The sequence below is a fragment of the Lolium rigidum genome, chromosome 5, assembly GCF_022539505.1.
Source record: "Lolium rigidum isolate FL_2022 chromosome 5, APGP_CSIRO_Lrig_0.1, whole genome shotgun sequence".
Lineage (NCBI taxonomy): Eukaryota > Viridiplantae > Streptophyta > Magnoliopsida > Poales > Poaceae > Lolium > Lolium rigidum.
The window spans coordinates 78,836,529-78,855,973 of NC_061512.1; the positions used below are offsets into that span (position 1 = coordinate 78,836,529).

The 19,445-nt window shown below is 43.2% G+C and overlaps 2 protein-coding genes across 3 annotated transcripts; one reads left to right on the top strand and one right to left on the bottom strand.

Annotated features, from left to right (window-relative positions):
• Positions 1-10,708: 10,708 nt before the first annotated feature.
• LOC124653970 (vacuolar protein sorting-associated protein 26A-like) lies at positions 10,709-16,224 on the top strand. Of its 2 annotated transcripts, XM_047193019.1 has the most exons (11): positions 10,709-10,826; positions 11,390-11,464; positions 11,554-11,628; positions 11,707-11,779; positions 12,772-12,816; positions 12,891-13,002; positions 13,738-13,804; positions 14,058-14,102; positions 14,652-14,707; positions 14,814-14,989; positions 15,678-16,224. In XM_047193019.1, the coding sequence occupies exons 1-11, from the start codon at positions 10,824-10,826 to the stop codon at positions 15,863-15,865; spliced, it is 915 nt and encodes a 304-aa protein (XP_047048975.1). In that variant the 5' UTR covers positions 10,709-10,823; the 3' UTR covers positions 15,866-16,224. The 2 variants fall into 2 exon arrangements, with proteins under 2 accessions (XP_047048975.1, XP_047048973.1); XM_047193017.1 differs by lacking the exon at positions 10,709-10,826 and having other exon boundaries at positions 11,309-11,464.
• A 503-nt stretch (positions 16,225-16,727) lies between these two features.
• Positions 16,728-18,775, bottom strand: LOC124656141. Its single transcript, XM_047194941.1, has 3 exons — positions 18,490-18,775; positions 18,260-18,327; positions 16,728-17,018 (listed from the first exon to the last, which is right to left on the bottom strand). The coding sequence occupies exons 1-3, from the start codon at positions 18,773-18,775 to the stop codon at positions 16,728-16,730; spliced, it is 645 nt and encodes a 214-aa protein (XP_047050897.1).
• Between the last annotated feature and the right edge of the window lie 670 nt (positions 18,776-19,445).

The window sequence follows — 19,445 nt, forward strand, 5'->3', positions numbered from 1 at the left end:
GATATCGGATTTTAGGCTCATGAAATTTAATGCATGTTGACTAGTCAAACAAGTAGGGCACTACAACAGATTGGGCCGGCCCACTTACGGTAGTGTGGGACCCACTTTCATTTTGGGCCGGCCCACTTCTTTAGTAGGCCGGCCCGGTTACACGATAGTGGGATCCACATGCTTATTGGGCCGGCCCACTATCTTGTTGGGCCAGCCCATTTGGTATATGGTGGTCCCACATGGTAAATGGGCCGGTCCTTTAACAGGAAGGTGGGACCCACATGTGCTTTTGGCCCGGCCCACTATCTTGTTGGGCCGGCCCACTTGCTATATGGTGGACCCCACATACTAAATGGGCCGGCCCTTTAACGGAAGGTGGGACCCACATGTGTTTTTGGCCGGCCCACTATCTTGTTGGGCCGGCCCACTTGCTATATGGTGGACCCCACATACTAAATGGGCCGGCCTTTTAACGGGAAGGTGGGACCCACTGTGCTTTTGGCCCGGTCCACTATCTTGTTGGGCCGGCCCACTTGCTATATGGTGGACCCCACACACCAAATGGGCCGGCCCTTTAACGGAAAGTGGGACCCACTGTGTTTTTGGCCGGCCCACTATCTTGTTGGGCCGGCCCACTTGCTATATGGTGGACCCCACATACTAAATGGGCCGACCCTTTAGCCGGAAAGTGGGACCCACCTGTGTTTTTGGCCGGCCCACTTGCTACACGGTGGACCCCACACACTAAATGGGCCGGCCCTTTAACGGGAAAGTGGGACCCACTTGTGTTTCGGCCCGACCCACTTGCTTCTTGGGCGGCCCGATAGTTGTAAGGTGGACCCCACATGTTAAATGGGCCGGCCCATTTAAGTTTTGACCGATCAACCTTAGAGGTTAGGCCGGCCCACGTAACTAATGGACCAGCCCAGCTATATAGTTGACCGGTCAAACTATGTCGAGCTGGCCCGGCCGCTTAAGACGTGGCGAGGCCTCGTGTGGGCCTACCATCTACCACGGGGTTTCAGCCGGTTAACGCCGTTAACCGCCGGTTAACGGCGTACGCCACGTGTCGGTTGCATGACGTCGGCGGTCAACGGGCTTCCGGAAACACTTGCGCAACGGTCCGATTTTCCGTGGCGGAAGGGCGCCCAAGCGCGACGGACCGAAAAAAACGTCGTTGGACTTTGCCTGACGCGGTTTCCACAACAGAACCCATATCGTCGGGTTAGGCCCATGGGCGACGAAAAATACCCCTTAGCGGACGATTTTGAGACGTTGTCTATCAGAACTTTTCTTGTAGTGAACAGTTCGAAGAAAAGGTCTTCCCAATATAATGGGACAAGATGCATTGCATTCAATATCCAAGACAATAAAATCAACGGGGACAAGGTTATTGTTAACCATAATGCGAAAATTATCAATCCTCCCCAAAGGTTTCTTTATAGCATTATCGAGCAAGATTAACATCCAAATAACAATTTTTCAATGGTGGCAAGTCAAGCATATCATAGATTTTCTTAGGCATAACGAAATACTTGCACCAAGATCACATAAAGCATTACAATCAAAATCATTGACCCTCATCTTAATGATGGGCTCCCAACCATCTTCTAACTTCCTAGGAATAGAAGTTTCAAGTTTTAGTTTCTCCTCTCTAGCTTTTATGAGAGCATTTGTAATATGTTTTGTAAAGGCCAAATTTATAGCACTAGCATTGGGACTTTTAGCAAGTTTTTGTAAGAACTTTATAACTTCAGAGATGTGACAATCATAAAAATCTAAACCATTATGATCTACAACAATGGGATCATTGTCCCCAATATTTTGAATTTTTTTAGCAGTTTTATCACAAACAGTTTCAGCAGTTTCAGGCAATTTTGCACGCTTTGCACTAGGAGTAGAAACATTGCCAACACCAATTATTTTACCATTGATAGTAGGGGGTGTAGCAACATGTGAAGCATTATCATTACTAGTGGTGGTAATAGTCCAAACTTTAGCTACATTATTCTCTTTAGCAAGTTTTTCGTTTTCTTCTCTTTCCCACCTAGCATGCAATTCAGCCATCAATCTAATATTCTCATTAATTCGAACTTGGATGGCGTTTGCTGTAGTAACAATTTTATTATCATTATCCTTATTAGGCATAACTTTCAATTTTAAAAGATCAACATCAGAGGCAAGTCTATCAACCTTAGAAGCAAGAATATCAATTTTATCAAGCTTTTCCTCAACAAATTTATTAAAAGCAGTTTGTGTACTAATAAATTCTTTAAGCATAGCTTCAAGACCAGGGGGTACACTCCTATTATTGTTGTAAGAATTCCCATAAGAATTACCATAACTATTACCATTAGCGGAAGGATATGGCCTATAGTTGTTACCAGAATTATTCCTATAAGCATTGTTGTTGAAATTATTACTTTTAATGAAGTTCACATCAACATGCTCTTCTTGAGCAACCAATGAAGCTAAAGGAACATTATTAGGATCAACACTAGATCTACCATTCACAAGCATAGACATAATAGCATCAATCTTATCACTCAAGGAGGAGGTTTCTTCAACAGAATTTACCTTCTTACCTTGTGGAGCTCTTTCCGTGTGTCATTCAGAGTAATTTATCATCATATCATCAAGAAGCTTTGTTGCCGCCCCCAAAGTAATGGACATAAAGGTACCTTCAGCAGCTGAATCCAATAGGTTCCGCGAAGAAAAATTCAATCCTGCATAAAAGGTTTGGATGATCATCCAAGTAGTTAGTCCATGGGTAGGGCAATTCTTTACCAAAGATTTCATTCTCTCCCATGCTTGAGCAACATGTTCATTATCCAATTGCTTAAAATTCATTATGCTACTTCTCAAAGATATAATTTTAGCGGGAGGATAATATCTACCAATGAAAGCATCCTTATATTTAGTCCATGAATCAATACTATTTCTAGGCAGAGATATCAACCAATCTTTAGCCCTTCCTCTTAAGGAGAAAGGAAACAATTTTAATTTTATAATGTCACCATCTACATCCTTATACTTTTGCATTTCACAAAGTTCAACAAAATTATTAAGATGGGCAGCAACATCATCAGAACTAACACCAGAAAATTGCTCTCTCATAACAAGATTTAGTAAAGCGAGGTTTAATTTCAAAGAATTCTCGTCGTAGTAGCGAGGTGGAGCAATAGGTGTGCATAAGAAGTCATTATTATTTGTGCTAGTGAAGTCACACAACTTAGTATTCTCAACAGTACCCATTTTAGCAGTAGTAAATAAAGCAAACTAAATAAAGTAAATGCAAGTAACTAATTTTTTGTGTTTTTAATATGGAGAACAAGACAGTAAATAAAGTAAAACTAGCAACTAATTTTTTTATGTTTTTGATATAAGAGCAAACAAAGCAGTAAATAAAATAAAGTAAAGCAAGACAAAAACAAAGTAAAGAGATTGGATGTGGGAGACTCCCCTTGCAGCGTGTCTTGATCTCCCCGGCAACGGCGCCGGAAAAAGTCTTGTCGGCGTGTAGTTGACACACGTACGTTGGGAACCCCAAGAGGAAGGTGTGATGCGTACGGCAGCAAGTTTTCCCTCAGTAAGAAACCAAGATTATCGAACCAGTAGGAGTCAAGGAACACGTGAAGGTTGTTGGTGGCGAAGTGTAGTGCGGCGCAACACCAGGGATTCCGGCGCCAACGTGGAACCTGCACAACAAATCACAATACTTTGCCCCAACTTAACAGTGAGGTTGTCAATCTCACCGGCTTGCTGTAAACAAAGGATTAGCTGTATAGTGTGGAAGATGATGGTTGTTTGCGAAGTACAGTAAAGAACAGAGTTTGCAGTAGATTGTATTTTAGATGTAAAGAATGGACCGGGATCCACAGTTCACTAGTGGTGTCTCTCCCATAAGATAAATAGCATGTTGGGTGAAAAAATTACAGTTGGGCAATTGACAAATAAAGAAGGCATAACAATGCACATACATATATCATGATGAGTACTATGAGATTTAATCAGGGCATTACGACAAAGTACATAGACCGCTATCCGACATGCATCTATGCCTAAAAAGTCCACCTTCGGTTTATCATCCGAACCCCTTCCAGGTATTAAGTTGCAAACAACGGACAATTGCATTAAGTATGGTGCGTAATGTAATCAACACAAATATCCTTAGATAAAGCATTGATGTTTTATCCCTAGTGGCAACAGACACATCCACAACCTTAGAACTTTTCGTCACTCGTCCCGGATTCAATGGAGGCATGAACCCACTATCGAGCATAAATACTCCCTCTTGGAGTCACAAGTATCAACTTGGCCGGAGCCTCTACTAACAACGGAGAGCATGCAAGAACATAAACAACATATATGATAGATTGATAATCAACTTGACATAGTATTCAATATTCATCGGATCCCAACAAACACAACATGTAGCATTACAAATAGATGATCTTGATCATGATAGGCAGCTCACAAGATCTAACATGATAGCACAATGAGGAGAAGACGACCATCTAGCTACTGCTATGGACCCATAGTCCAGGGGTGAACTACTCACGCATCGATCCGGGGGCGATCATGGTGATGAAGAGACCTCCGGGAGGTGATTCCCCTCTCCGGCAGGGTGCTGGAGGCGATCTCCTGAATCCCCCGAGATGGGATTGGCGGCGGCGGCGTATCTGGAAGGTTTTCCGTATCGTGGCTCTCGGTACTAGGGTTTTCGCGACGAAGGCTTTAAGTAGGCGGAAGGGTAGGTTTAGGGGCGACACGAGGGCCCCACACAACAGGGCGGCGCGGGCCTAGCCCTGGCCGCGCGGCCCTGGCGTGGCGGCGCCTCGTCGCCCCACTTCGTAATCCTTTCGGTCTTCTGGAAGCTTCGTGGAAAAATAAGACCCTGGGCGTTGATTTCGTCCAATTCCGAGAATATTTCCTTTGTAGGATTTCTGAAACCAAAAACGAGTAGAAAACAGACAATCGACTCTTCGGCATCTCGTCAATAGGTTAGTGCCGGAAAATGCATAATAATGACATATAATGTGTATAAAACATGTGAGTATCATCATAAAAGTAGCATGGAACATAAGAAATTATAGATACGTTTGAGACGTATCAGTCCGCGATGGTGAAGCCAATGTCTTGTCCCGACCAATTCAAGTACTCGATTGTTGGTGGAGGCATCTTTTCTGCCATGAACACTTGTCGTACTTTCTGAGCTCTGTTGGATGGCCTGGCTTTCTGAATCATTGAGACCGCACCATTGGTGTCGATATAAGGAGGTGGGTTTGGAGCCGCCGCTATTTGTAGATGATGTCGATTGTCGTCCGTGATCGCGGGAGGGGGTGGAAGGTGGATCTCACTCCTTGGCCCTTGAGGGTTTCGATGTGCTGCCTGCGCGTTAGCGTGCCCTGCATATCCGTTCAATGCTTGGAAAGTCCGACAATCCTTCTGTAGATGTCCCGACTGCCCCTTCCCATTATTGTCGAGATAAAAATGCATTTGACATGGTCCGTTCATCATATCCTCGGGAGATATATATGGCCTCTGGAACCTTGGACCATTATTTTGTCTATTGGGACGGGAGCCGTCCTTGTAGTCGCTGCGCTGCTCGCCGCTTTTTTGATAATCATCGCGATTGTTTCCTCCACTGTTTCCTCGAAATCCAGCCGATATTTGGCCGGGAGCATCATAATCTGAGAACTGCCAAGGGAATCGTCGCCTATTTTGAAAGTTTCGGCTGCGGTCTTCCTCAGGCGACCTGTGCCGTTTGTTGTGAACATCTTCTCCATCCGCCCACCTATTCGTTATTTCCATGAGTGTTGCTATTGTTTTTGGGTTGGTTCTTCCCAAATCCTCGACAAAGTCCCTCCTTCGAATACCAGAAACAAATGCATCTATTGCTCTCTCGTCAGATATATTTTCCGCCGAGTTTTTGATGATGTTCCACCTCTGGATATATGTCCTCATTGATTCGTCATATTTCTGTCTGCAAGCCCTCAACTGCTCCAATGATGCAGGTTTCTTGCACATGGATCGTAAATTTTTCACAAATATATCCTCGAAACTTTCCCAGCTGTCGATAGATCCAGGAGACAGCTTCTTTATCCACGATCGTGCGGCACCACTCAAGTGTACTTGAATGCTCTCCATGGCTGTTGCTCTAGTTCCACCCATCAGCTTTACCGTCTCGAGATAATCAACTAGCCAATCCTCAGGATCTTGTAAGCCATCGAATTTTTTGTAATTATCGGGTAGCTTAAACCCTGATGGAACTCGAGTTTTGCGGACTCGTCTCGTAAAGCACGGGAGCCCGCACATATCTTCTTCATCAACCTCTGGTGAGTGCCGACGTTCCCTTCTTTCCTGTCGTGCTCTGTCCACCCTTGCTTGCGTTGCTGTGTCTCTTGCCCCACTTGTTCTCGCAGGATCTTGCACCGCTACAGTAGGTCGTGGACTATTTTGCCTTGCAGATCCTTCGGGAGGCGTATTTGCGAACGCTGTTCCCATGGCTCCAACTACTGCCATGGCCATGTTATACATCACTTCTCTTGGATCTCCGGGAGGTGGCCTGGATGCCAGGATGAAAGCTTGTGTCGCCATGTATCCGACTTCTGGTGTTTTGGGAATAATATTCCCCCTCGTGTCAATCGACATAAAGGACATGTCGAGGTTTTGAACCAGGTTCTCCCTGTCAGCCTCAGGTATATTTTGCAACCGAGATCTTGCCCTATTTCGAGTTGCTCTATGACTATCTCCCGAAGTACCTGATTGTCGGCTCAGCTCTGCTCTTCGCCTGCTTGACGTGGAAGCCGCGGCTTGCCTCCTATCCAGCTCAACCTTATGTTTTTCGAGCTCCCGCTTGGCACGGGCGAGTCTATATTGATATGCTTGTAACTCTTCAGTTGTCGCAGTTACAGTCATTGGCTCTGTGCCATCAATAGCTCTTGCAACTCTATCCCACACTGCCTGCGGAAATTGCACCATCTCGCGTGTTCCAAGTCCGACATATTTGGTTCCCAAACCTCGCGTAAGATCAGCGGGATGGACGTACGGATTCCCCGCGTTATCGAAGTTCTCTGATGTCTCCTCCTGTGGCCGGCTTGTATCCTTGATTGCATAGATTTGATGGTATTTTGAATTTTGATCTTTGTCGGGATTGGTGACACCGTCATATAGATCGGCGAAGACCTCTCCAACAATAGTGGATCTGTCGATGAAGCTGAGGCTGTCGATGTTGTCCGAGTCGCTGCTTATATTGGAGTCCGCAGACGACTCAAAGGACATGTCGCCGAAGATCTTGGCGAGCTTTTCGCTTGCCGTAGTTTTGATGAAGCGTGGCGGCGAAATCTCCTCATCGCCTATCTCGAACGATGACGACGAGTCCGAAAAATCGGAATCGACCGCCGACGATCCCGACGAAGTAGGAACCTCGAGACAGTACGATCCTTCTTTCTCGACACGGAAGTGGAATCTTCCAAACGTCATCTCCATAGGCTCCTCCAAATACGCATATGCATCCAAACGGGAGGGCGGGTGAGTAACAAAATCGACTAGATCAGTTCGATATGTTTACCTCTATCCATCGCGTTGCTTGCTACCGAAGAAGTCGACGATCTTGAACGTGCCATCGAGATCAGCTCCTTGTCGCCTCTAATCCCCACGGTCGACGCCAATTGACAAGAGATTAACTTGTCAATGTCTACGGACTGTAGACTAGGGTTTAGTTGGAAGTAGAGGGCAAATAGATCTCGAGGGTTTCAGCCGGAAAGTACGCGACTATCATAAAACTAGGGTTGTGTTAACAATGAAATCGATCCTCTCTTCATCTCTCGACTCCCCCTTATATAGGAGGCGGAGCTGAGGGTTTCGTGATACACAAGTTACAGAGTTCGGGAGACAATCTGAGTCTGTCCCGTAATAATTACAAGTCAATATTCCTAATACAATTCTATCTTTCCAAACTCCCTCCTAACTGGGCTTCCGGGCTTCATAATCTTCGGGTCATGGGTCTTCAGTAAAACCCCGGGTACCATCTTCGGCAGGCCCATTGGGGATGCCTATGTCATGGGTATACCCATAATGCATATCTCCAACAGTAGCCCAAAGTCTTTTGAGATCCATTTTTTCCATTCTTCTAGCTCGCATGATGATCTTCTCCTTCATCTTGATATCTTCAAAAGAAAGTTCACAAAGGATCTTAAAGATCTCCAAAAACTATCCCCTATCCGCCTTAGATCCTAAGTGGAACTATATATTTTTTCTTCCATTGATACGATCCAAATGGTCATTTTTAGAAGAAATCTCTGAATGCATCTCTGGCAAAAAAATTGCTCCTTCCATCAAAAGACACGGGTGCAAGCTTATCCAAAATATGGAACACAATCGACACTCCACCTTGCGTGCTATGACACAAATCTAATTTGTGGATACCAATTCGTTGGGACTCCAAGCATAAAATGATGTAACAAGTGCTTCTTTCCTATAATGGTGACTCGATGATTTATATCGAACTCTCGGGAAGCTCTAGTAAGAGTTGTACTTTTCTTTCCTCTTCCAACTATATACAAAACAAATTAATGTTGCTTTGTGTCCCCAACTCCACCAGGCTGTCAAGCATAAGGTTTAGTATTTAAATTGAAAACTAATAATAAAGTAAAGTAAACAAAGTAAATATGCTATAGAGTAAATAAAGTAAATGCAATATAAAAGATAAACTAAGTGCTATGCAAGGATTAAGTAGTGCGGTAATGGTAGTGGTGTAGTTGTATGAAAGAACTAAATGCAAGAAAGATAAATGTTTTTGTATTTTCGGAGAAAATAAGTGTTGAAATCGAAAATGTGTGTAAATGCAAGTAAAATGTGTTTCTTATGATAAAAAATGGACCGGTCATGAATTCACTTGTCTACTCTCTTATAAACATGATGCAATCAAGTAGGCCCCAAGAAAATCATAATATCGATGTAACTTCAATATGTGTTTGATAAATATTCATATGGGCATCAACTCCTATAGTTGAGATGATACTACACATCTCACCAATACTCCTCTAGTAAGAGAGAACTCCAGATACTACAATTAAGATGAACAGACTACCGCATTTGCATCTATGACATGATGTTGAATATAAAAACATGCTACCTCAAATGATATGAGGTCACCATTGTTGGTTACCTGGTGATAGTAGCACATGCATTTATTTATCCCTAAAGAGGCAACAAAGGAATGAGAAAAACCATAGTAGGATCCAAGCTATGGTCACTGTCCAGTTCCACATTACCATTTTACTCCTATTAATGCACACATTCTCCCTCACATGTCCTATTATACTAGTTGGATCAAAACTTGTAATTAGGAATGAGGTACGTAATACATCCACTCATACATCAAACACAAACTAAAAATGGCAATCTCAAATACCAATCTCAATAAAAGCCAAAGATCCACCACAAAGGAGATACATTTTTGAATGTAATATTTTTTCGGTGTGTAACACTTGTAAAAATGATACATTGTTTTGCAACATTTCTCTGCAGTATATCGATTTTTTTTCTACCTTATCCAACATTATGGGAAGACGTATGTAACATAGGTGCAATCTCCCCTATTGTATATCGTACCAAAATCATTATACCATTATACTATTTTGCCCATACCAACATACCAAAAACTATGTACACATGTAACAAATTTCAATGTGGTATGTAACATCGACAAAATATCCCCAAAAGTTGACCTTCCTCAGTGTTCATGGAGGTGCTACCATGTCCGATTCGATTTTGCCATGAACAATCTACAATGCAGGAAGTCCGACGCCACCAGATCGGGTCAATATGACCAACTGCGGTCGGTAGTGGAGCTCCATGTTGGAAAAGGACTACAGAGAGGCACCATGGAGTTAGACATGGATGGGCATGGGTCAAACCAGAAGGAGCTCTCCATCCATGGTGAGGGTCCTGGGAGTTGTGCATGCCCTAGCTAGCGATGTGGCCGGAGGAAGGGGTGAGGCGGCAGTGTGCACGGAGAGGAGAAGGTCTAGGTGGAGAAGAAGCGATAGACACGTGCGGGAGTCCACGAGCAGGTGTCTGAGCGTACCGTTGGGTGGCGGCCGGTTCGCGGCGGGGACACGCGGTGGCGACGGCCTGCCCGTGGCCGCTGGAGCTGAGGAAGGGAGGCCTGCGTGCGGCCTAGCGATGCGAGCGCCAGATACAATGATACATGCGGTAGGGCGTTGATTTATTTCTTCCGTGCGGCGGGCGACGTAGAAGACCCGACTATAACTACATACAGATGAGTTGAAGAGTTTTCCTTGTTTGGGATGCATACTAAAAATCTCTCCTCTACCTCTATACCTAGAGCGGCCACGCCCACCGTACCTCACCACCGGCCCGTCATGGCCACTTGTAGTCCTCCTCCCCGTTAGGCCCATGCCGCCTGTGGACCGTGTACGCCACAAAGCTAGAATAAACCGGTAATAACCGACGGTTAAACCATGGACCTAAAAGAAAAAAACAGACGGTGAACCGATGAATAAGTGGTCTGAAACCGATAAAAATTTGACCTGTTTTCTAATCTATGATTCGAACAGAGTCCGTATATTTGAATCCGATGTGTGCCGCGGCTGCTGACCACGTCGGACAGACCAGCACCAGCTGCCCAGCTGGCCGTACTGTTTCTGTGGGCCCACTTGTCAAGATCCGATAGGCTCAGAAAGAGAAACAGAGGGGGCACACAGAGAGGGGAAGATCGGCAGCCTGCGATCCCTCCGCCACATCGCATCTCGATCTCCCCGGCGTCGCCGCCGCCTTCGCCCTCGCCGGCCGGGGAATTCGCCATGGTCAGTACCGACACCCTCTCCTGCCTCTCTACCTACCTATGCTCACACCTAACCGCCCGTTCGGACGCCGAGGCCGGCGAGCTACCACGCGGCGCTGCTCGCCCAGGCTTCACCGCGGGCGCGCGGGCCCGGCCGACACCAGAGCCCTACTCCCGCTTCGCTCCTGATGGGTTTAGTTCATGGTTGTATTCTAGACTGAAGTGTGTGATGCTCTGCTTCAGCGGTTACCTACCGCAGTCTCAACTGAATTTGTTTGAAGAACCATGTGTTACTGCCGAGTGGCACTGCGCCGCTTTTAAATACCTCCTCATAATTTGCTACATTTGGACCCCAAGTACACTGATCTGAAGCTATCTGAACTGTGAGTAAAATAGGTTCAGTTGCAAGTTTGGTTCACGGTATACATATGCTATTAGTACCACTTTACTTACTGTTCATACATATATGATCAGCCCAATTTTCGCCTGATTGCAGTATGCGTATCTTCCAATGTGGGCATGGTACATTTTTTGATATCACTGAAACTAGCACATCTTCAAGAAAATTATCTTCTGTGTATTCAGAACTATATCATCGGAGCATTCAAGCCGCCCTGCGACACCTCGATCACATTCGCCGAAGCGAGAGGCAGGAAACAGGTACAATTCCTCACTGTCCACATGTTACTGCCAGCTGTGTTCGAAACATGTGTGCTGCTTACTTACAAACGCCTCTTGCAATTTCACAGGTTTCGGTTAAGAAGGACAATGGGAAAACAACCATGGTTCCTGTTTTCCAGAGCATGGAAACGATATCTGGGGAGGTACTCTTTCCTTTGTATGCTTATTAATACAATGTTTAGTTAGATCCCAGTATTGAGCTGTCGTGAAACGGTCCTCAGGTGTCAATAGCACCTGTCCCGGGTAAAAGGATTGAACACACGGGTGTCAAGATTGAGTTGCTGGGTCAAATAGGTATGCTCTGGTGCCCTTGTTCCATAAAATCCTGCATGCAAGTTTCTCAAGTGTGTTCACCACTACTCAATTTCATCGGTGCTGCTTACATGACCCTTCATTGGGCTATTCATCTGTGTTCTTTGTCTTCATAAACATTCTGTCTCATTATGGTTGTATTCCATTTCTTCATGTTAACCTAATTTTATGTTGAATTCTTGCACAAACCAGTAGTATGTATCATTCTGCATCTACATGTTGATGTTATTACCTAAAGTTTCAAGTGTGTCACAGTTTGATCGTTATGTTTACCTGGTCTGCCATTTAAATTTGTTCTAAGTTTACATTAACATACTACTCTCTCCTTCCCAAACTTTAAGGCCTGTAAATTTTGCTCCAAGTCAAAAGAGTATCAACATCTGCAACACCAAATCAGTATTAGTGGATTCATCATGAAATGTGTTTTTAGTAGTGTATTTATTTGGTATAGTAGGGGTTGATAGTTTTTTCCGTAAAGTAGGTCGAACGTTAGTTTACATAGGAAAAATCTACATGCCTTATATTTTGGTCTAAGAGTGTATCTACTTTTTGGCTGTGCTGGTTGTATATTGCATTGTGCCCCCAGCTCATGTTCTATATGATTATTGCAAACATCCTCATTTCCAGTTACTTCTACTGTTCGTTAACAAATTACTAATACTTATATTCTACTCCCTCCGTCCCAAAATATAAGGCGTCTAAGGATTAGTTAAAAGTCAATGTTTTTAAAGTTTGACCAAATTTATACACAAAAATATAAATATTTACAATCCTAAATCATTATCAATAGATTCACCCTAAAGTATATTTTCTTAATATGTCAATTTGATATTGTAGATGTAAATATTTTTTTCTATATATTTGGTCAAAGTTTGTAACCAATCCTTAGACGCCATATATTTTGGGACGGAGGGAGTACTGTTTAGTACTTTGTCCTTCCCTGGTCCTGATATTTCCATGTCTGATTGACACAGAGCTGTATTTTGACCGAGGAAACTTCTATGATTTCACTTCGCTAGGTGGGTTTATGTGCACATATTTTTGTTAGCCAGGAAGCTATTTGATGATCTAAATAACATGTCCTTTTTTACAGTGCGTGAGTTGGAAATTCCTGGTGAAATCTATGAAAGAAAAACATACCCCTTTGAATTTTCTTCTGTTGAAATGCCATACGAGTCTCACAACGGAACAAATGTCAGACTGAGGTCAGCAAATGCAGCAATCATACATTTTTACTGAGTAAATTGCACTTTGCACCATCTAAAATGACTAATTTGTGCAAAACACTAGGGTTACATTTGCACATAACACTGCAAATTGACTATGCGTTGCACTTCGGAACTAGCCCTAGAGTTGTGACGAGAACATGACTCACTTGAGGTGTCACACAACCACAATGTTAGCAAGTGAGAGGTGTGGTGTTAAATGGGTGCTTCCTTTGACATATCAGACTTGAAATACAGGAGAATGAGGTGACATCATTTGCACTAGTAGGACAACAGATGTGTCAGTTTGTTTGACCATGCCAATGAAGGACAAATGATGCAGTCCCCATAAATGCCATCCTCCCATTTGCCAGTGTGGATGCCCAGCACAGCTTTCATGCCTGAGAGTGGGTCATGTTCTCATCACAACCAAGGGCATGCGAAATGCAAACAATTTCATTTTAACTGATGCGATTTGCAAAGAATTCCTATCCCTGGTGTATTATTGTTTGCAAGGTGGAAATTCTGTAATCACTAATACAGTAATGCTTATGCTTCATCTACCCTTTTGCCTATTTTTGGTGGGAGTTTCGATTTGGTGCTTGAACCAAAATGATGTTCAAATTTGAACCCAAATGATGCTTTAAACTAGATATGTTCCCTGTAATGTTTAGGTGCTTTAGTTTTTCATTTGAAGAATCTATTAAGACAGAACTGCACTTGATGGGCTTGCAGGTATATTTTGAAGGTGACAATTGGCCGAAACTATGTTGGCAATATTGTGGAATACCGGGATTTCTATGTAAGTGTTGAATATACTGTATAACCACTGTTATTTTTGTACTACTTACTTGAATGCTCTAGAGTTCAGACATTTCATTGTGGTCAGTTTGACAGATTTTTTTTGGTAGGTTTAGTATCTGTGATGTTTATGCTCCATTCTAATTGCTCTTTCTTAGATGAATTCCGGATGTATCAACCCAACATATTTTATGTGTAGGAGCAGTGGTGCGTAACTCTTTTTTTTAGGTAATTTATCTATGTTTTTTTGGCAGGTAAGGAACTACTCCCCAGCCCCTACAATCAATAACAGTATCAAGGTGCGTTGTTATTAATGAACTAATTGTGTTAAAATTTTCTCCCTTGATACTTGTGCTGTATGATATACGTTTGAACAGAGCTTGTCCATTTCTTGATTGGGGAAGCAACTTTTATGGGATATGGCTTGACATTGATGCCCCGCCACACATTGAAGATTATGATCCAAATCACCGCGAACTCACCATAAAATGGATTCTTGGAGGATCCTCACTTGGGACCCTCTCCCATGACATTTTCTACCTTCAATAGCGAGCGAAAAATGTAATAAAATGACTTTTTTTTTCTCAAACAGGCATCAAAAAGCTTGCTGTTGTGTATATTAGGAAGAAGACGCTGAGAATGCGCAAAGTACAAAAAGGGCCATAGGCCAAAACAAAAAGCAAAACGCAAAACAAGTAACAAAGAGAGAGATGAAAAGGAAAAGCTAATCTAAGTTAGAGAGAGCTGGTCAAAATTAGACAGAACCTATTCTAATAAGATGAATTTTTTACTTTCATAAATTCTGCTGTTTCATAGTTGTATTTCATGCTCCAATTTTTTGTTTTCAGATGGAAGTAGGAATTGAGGACTGCTTACATATTGAGTTTGAATACAACAAAAGCAAGTAAGAGCATACTCATATGCCTAGCTATCTGGCCGTCAATTCTTATGTGTTAAACTGTTAATATGAAAATCCACAATATTGGTCACACATTCACACTCTTGCTCAGGTACCATCTGAATGATGTCATCATAGGGAAGATATATTTTCTTCTTGTCAGAATAAAGATAAAGAACATGGAGTTGGAGATCCGTCGTCGGGAATCTACAGGATCAGGCTCTAATACATTTGTTGAAACTGAGACCCTTGCGAAATTTGAGTTGATGGATGGTGCTCCTGTCAGAGGTATGCTATGATTTTTTTCTTGGTTCATTCTGAAATTTTGAAGGCACGGTTCTTTTTCATGTTTGTACCATGACATGAGGTTTGAAGGACGTCTTGGTTCTTCATTTGTAGTTAATTTACATTTATGGGGCCAATGACCAACCTAATTGTGTTTCAGAAGCATTTTTTCTCCATATGTTTGTGTAATAGATGGCTGATGCTTGAGGATCTCAAAGTAGTAATATACCTAAACAAAATTTAGTTTTGAGCGATCCCAAGCTTGTACAAAATACCGATCTATCCAAGTTCAGTCTAGTTACCTCGTAGTTGGGATCTCTTGTCGATTATCATGTGCTTCCATGCTTCTTTCTTTAGTTTGTAATGTATCATTCCCATGTGGGATTTGCCTTCTTTGTGGGAACATACAACTTGGCCCCTTACACATTTGGACCAGGGCCGATTGCAGGGAATTATTATAAAAGCATGTTGTGTGACGTTAGATGCACCTTTTCTTCAGATGTTCATAGAGGCCCCTTGCATATTATTCTTGCCCGTGGGCTGTCAATAAAAGAAATAACATATGGTCCAAAGCATGACGCCGGTGGTTATGGCACATCTTGAGCTTACTGCTTAGCTGCTTGGTTATGTGGTGTGCTTTGCGAGAATGTTGATTTAGGTTTTCTGCATATTTGATTGAATTGTTTTGCAGGAGAATCTATTCCAGTTAGGCTGTTCTTGACACCGTATGAGCTGACCCCAACTTACCGCAACATAAACAACAAATTCAGCGTCAAGTACTACCTTAACCTAGTTCTTGTGGATGAGGAAGATCGGAGGTACTTCAAGCAGCAGGAGATCACGATCTATCGTCTTCTAGATACTCCCCAAGCTTCCTAGGTTCGGAATTTGAGCGGCATGTTGATATTCCAGGTTTTTTTAACGCGAGCTAGCTTAGATTCATGTCTATATGTATATAATCCAGAAGAGTGCTGCAGCACACCACTGCTACTGAAGCTGCACTTTGGATCGACCGCGTTGTTTCTATATCTTCGTGCAGTCCTTTGGATTAGATGGGGTAGTTGTGTATTACCTATTTATTTTGTTTCTCTTTTGCCAAGACACCTGACAAGATCATGCTCGTTGACATCCTCTTCAGAATCTTTGGTTCTAGTCATTTTAAGTTTGGTAATAATGTAATATGTTTCATGTAGTACTTTCTGTCTATATCTCAAGAGGAAGATCTTTCACTTACCTTAGAGTCCAAAGATCATTTTACCAATTTACACGTTCTTTTATTGTTGAATAAGTATTATGTAAACAATGCAAGGTATTTTCTATTGTGCGCAACAAAGTAATGTGAAGTTCTGGTAAGCACAAAACTTACCTTACTTTAAAGATCATTTGAGCCATTTACATATTCTTTTATTGTTGAATAAGTATTATGTAAACAATGCAGTGTATTTGTATTGTGTGCAACAAAATAATGTAAAGTTCTGGTAAGCACAAAAGCTGCTCGTTGTCATTGCAGAACGCAAAGCCATCACAGATTTCCTTCCATATCAACTGTAACTAAACCCATGTAAAAAAAACTGTAACTAAACCAGCACAAACCAAGCAAACATACACTAAACAAGCAGCAGCACCAAGCTGTTGCATTATTCTCTCCCTACCTATAAGCTGCTTCACTCTGTTTCTTCTCCCTATCCAACTCTGTAAACACCTATGGGTCGCACATCACAAGGTCCTGAGGAAGGAAGCCTCAAGCTAGGAGCCAGAAATCTCTCTGCCGCCTGGTGGTGATGAGGTACCCTCCCCCTCTGCGACTCTTCCGACGTATGCCCAGCGCCATGCACGTCGCGTGCTGCACGCAGTACTCGACGGTGTTGCCCCCTGTTCCTTTTCCTCCGGCCATCCACATCGATAGTAGCCTCCATGTCATCGACCGCTTCTTCTGCCCCATGACGAGGAGCGACACGCTCTGCTTCCTTGCTGCCTCTACTATCGTCGGCCCTCGCTCCGTCCCTTCCACGAGGGAAAGCTCGACGCGTACCTATTAGAATGAAAAAAATAACAGAAGTTAAAAGTGAAATGCACCCAATTAACTTAAAGTTTTCTGAGTGCAATGGTAGATTGGTCAGTGCATGAAATTCAACTTAAGTGGGGATCCCTGGGGGTCACTTATTATTTATTAACCTGTTTATCATCTAACTGATTGATGGCAGGTGTACAGAGGCATGGAAGTCAAATTAGAAATGAAAAGTGGAGTTTAAGAAACAGAACCAAGGGCCCATGCACGATCCTATTGCCTGGGGAGTGCATTGCATGCACCCTTTGATGATGCTAAGCACATGCATCTATCTGGTAGTTGTGGCCTTTGCTTGCATCTGTTTGCTGCTACCATCATAATTTAGTGATTGTGACAGCAAATGGGACCCTGTTTTTCCCGTGTGGCTGTTTGACATGCCATGCATTCTCTCCACGAGATGCTGGATTGAAAGCTTCAGTTAACTTGCCAATTGTTTATAAAGTTCACAATAGACCACAAATTCTAAGAAGAATATTTACTGAGGGTTGTCGGCAAATATCATTTAACAGTCTCAGCAGTGGAGTAGGAGTAAAGAAAGGGACAGTCTAGGACATCTTGATGACTATTTCCAGCTTTCTGAAAGTTGTTTCTCCTGTCTACTGATTTGGCTCTCCTAGTGATATTTTCTTTTGAAACTTCCTTCTGAGATTTACGGTTATCTTCTTCGTATGGTTTTGTTCAAGATATCCAACTCGGCATTTGCGTTTAAAAATTTGATAAAAAGAAAACAGAATCATTTGCTTAAATAGATCCCTACTGCTGATCAATCAGATACAGATGCCGGAAACAAGATCTGTGCCATGAAGCAGAGGATGATCTGCGAAATGGGTACGTATCGTCGTACCAGCCTTCAATGATGTCAATTAACAGGCAGGACCAGGCATATTGGTTAGGTCTAGACGGCATCAGCACGTCTCTTTTGTTAATTAGCCATCCCTGGAAAATTATATATGTACCAGTTCTAGCTTTCAAACATCAATCTTAATTTTGATGTTACATATATCATTCCGTTGTGTTTCAGTGGTGCTGTATTTTGATCTCAACGAGATTGCAAACCTTACTGGATTCAGAGTATATTCAGATACTACACCCTATCCAGCACCACTATGTACTGGTACCTCAGAGTATGAGAATGAGATTCGAACTATGCAGTAGTTGTAATCCAGCAACTGCAAACACAGAAGAGCAGATATTTTTATTTGTACCTCTGGTCTCTTAGCCTGACAAATGCTCCTCATGGCCTCCAATGGCTGATACCCTCTTAGATCATCTCCTGACATCAACCAAACAAAACTTCTTTAATCAGTTGCTAAGAAGTACATTTAATTTATTAAGACCATGCTCAAGAAGATATGCTTGGAGATATTTTAATCTTGAATGCATAGAGACGGCAGCAAGCAAAGCTTCTATAGTGGTACTGGTGTTGAAATCTTACGGTTCTTGCCAGTGCTCCGGACGACGTCGAGGAGGACCACGGTGTCGGAGGGCCGCACTGAGTGAGAGAGCGCCCATTGCAGCGCCGTCCGGGCCTCGTCGCCACCGCCATCAGCCACCACCATCACCTTCCTCCCTATGGCAACAGCACCACAGCCTTTCTCCGTCTCCTCCGCCTTGGCATCGTTGCCATTCACGTCCTTGGCGCATATCGGTGGCGGTGCAGCGGCAGTCCTGCCGGACCTGATCCGGTGGAGGCAGAAGGACGGCAGCGATCTGGCCGTCATGGATGGTGATGATGATGGCTTTAGTTGGTGCTGTTAGCTAGGGAAGAAGAAGAAGCAAAGGGAGGTGGCATGGTATGATACGAATTAATAGCTAAGCTGGCTTGTGGCTCCCCACTGCTCCCATGCTGCTGGTATAGATCCATGGGTTGGCCACCTCACCTACACGAGCGGCTGTTCTTTTTTTTCTTTCGAATAATCAACCTCTCTGTTTTTGTTCACACTCTTGAATGCCACTGATTGAGAAACATATGTCTCAGCAGGTCAAGTTGTTTGGTCTTTGCTTCACACTCTTGCTCCTATGTTCTACACTACAGTCTTTGGTGGAACCTACGCTATAATTTAATTTGCGCCGAACTATTTTATTCGCTGGTTGTCATATCAATTTCTGTTAGTGATTTTATCGGGAGGTGTGAAAAGTGAATGAAACAGGTCATCGCTACCAACTACACTATTCACGGCAGCAGAATTATCTGATCCAACTGGATCAGTGGAGGGTGAATATGTTTGTCTTTGACACGGGTGTTGGCTCCCATTGTGATGCAGGCACGAAAACAGTATGTCTACCATTATTGGTTGAGGTTTATTTTGCTGGTTTAATTACGTGGATTTAGGTTGATCCTGTTCATTTCTGGGTTGTGAGAGCATCCCCACTCATTGGCGCTCCCCACGC

What these genes read in the sequence shown, in the direction of transcription:
- LOC124653970 (XM_047193017.1), top strand. Translation starts at nt 11,324, where the DNA reads ATGGTACATTTTTTGATATCACTGAAACTAGCACATCTTCAAGAAAAT. An exon ending in TGAGTTGCTGGGTCAAATAG is followed by an intron (nt 11,780 to 12,771) that starts GTATGCTCTGGT and finishes TGATTGACACAG; the next exon opens with AGCTGTATTTTGACCGAGGA. An exon ending in GGATGGTGCTCCTGTCAGAG is followed by an intron (nt 14,990 to 15,677) that starts GTATGCTATGAT and finishes ATTGTTTTGCAG; the next exon opens with GAGAATCTATTCCAGTTAGG.
- LOC124656141 (XM_047194941.1), bottom strand. Translation starts at nt 18,775, where the DNA reads ATGACGGCCAGATCGCTGCCGTCCTTCTGCCTCCACCGGATCAGGTCC. An exon ending in CCGGAGCACTGGCAAGAACC is followed by an intron (nt 18,328 to 18,489) that starts GTAAGATTTCAA and finishes GGTTGATGTCAG; the next exon opens with GAGATGATCTAAGAGGGTAT. An exon ending in GTCAGGCTAAGAGACCAGAG is followed by an intron (nt 17,019 to 18,259) that starts GTACAAATAAAA and finishes TCATTCTAATAG; the next exon opens with GTACGCGTCGAGCTTTCCCT.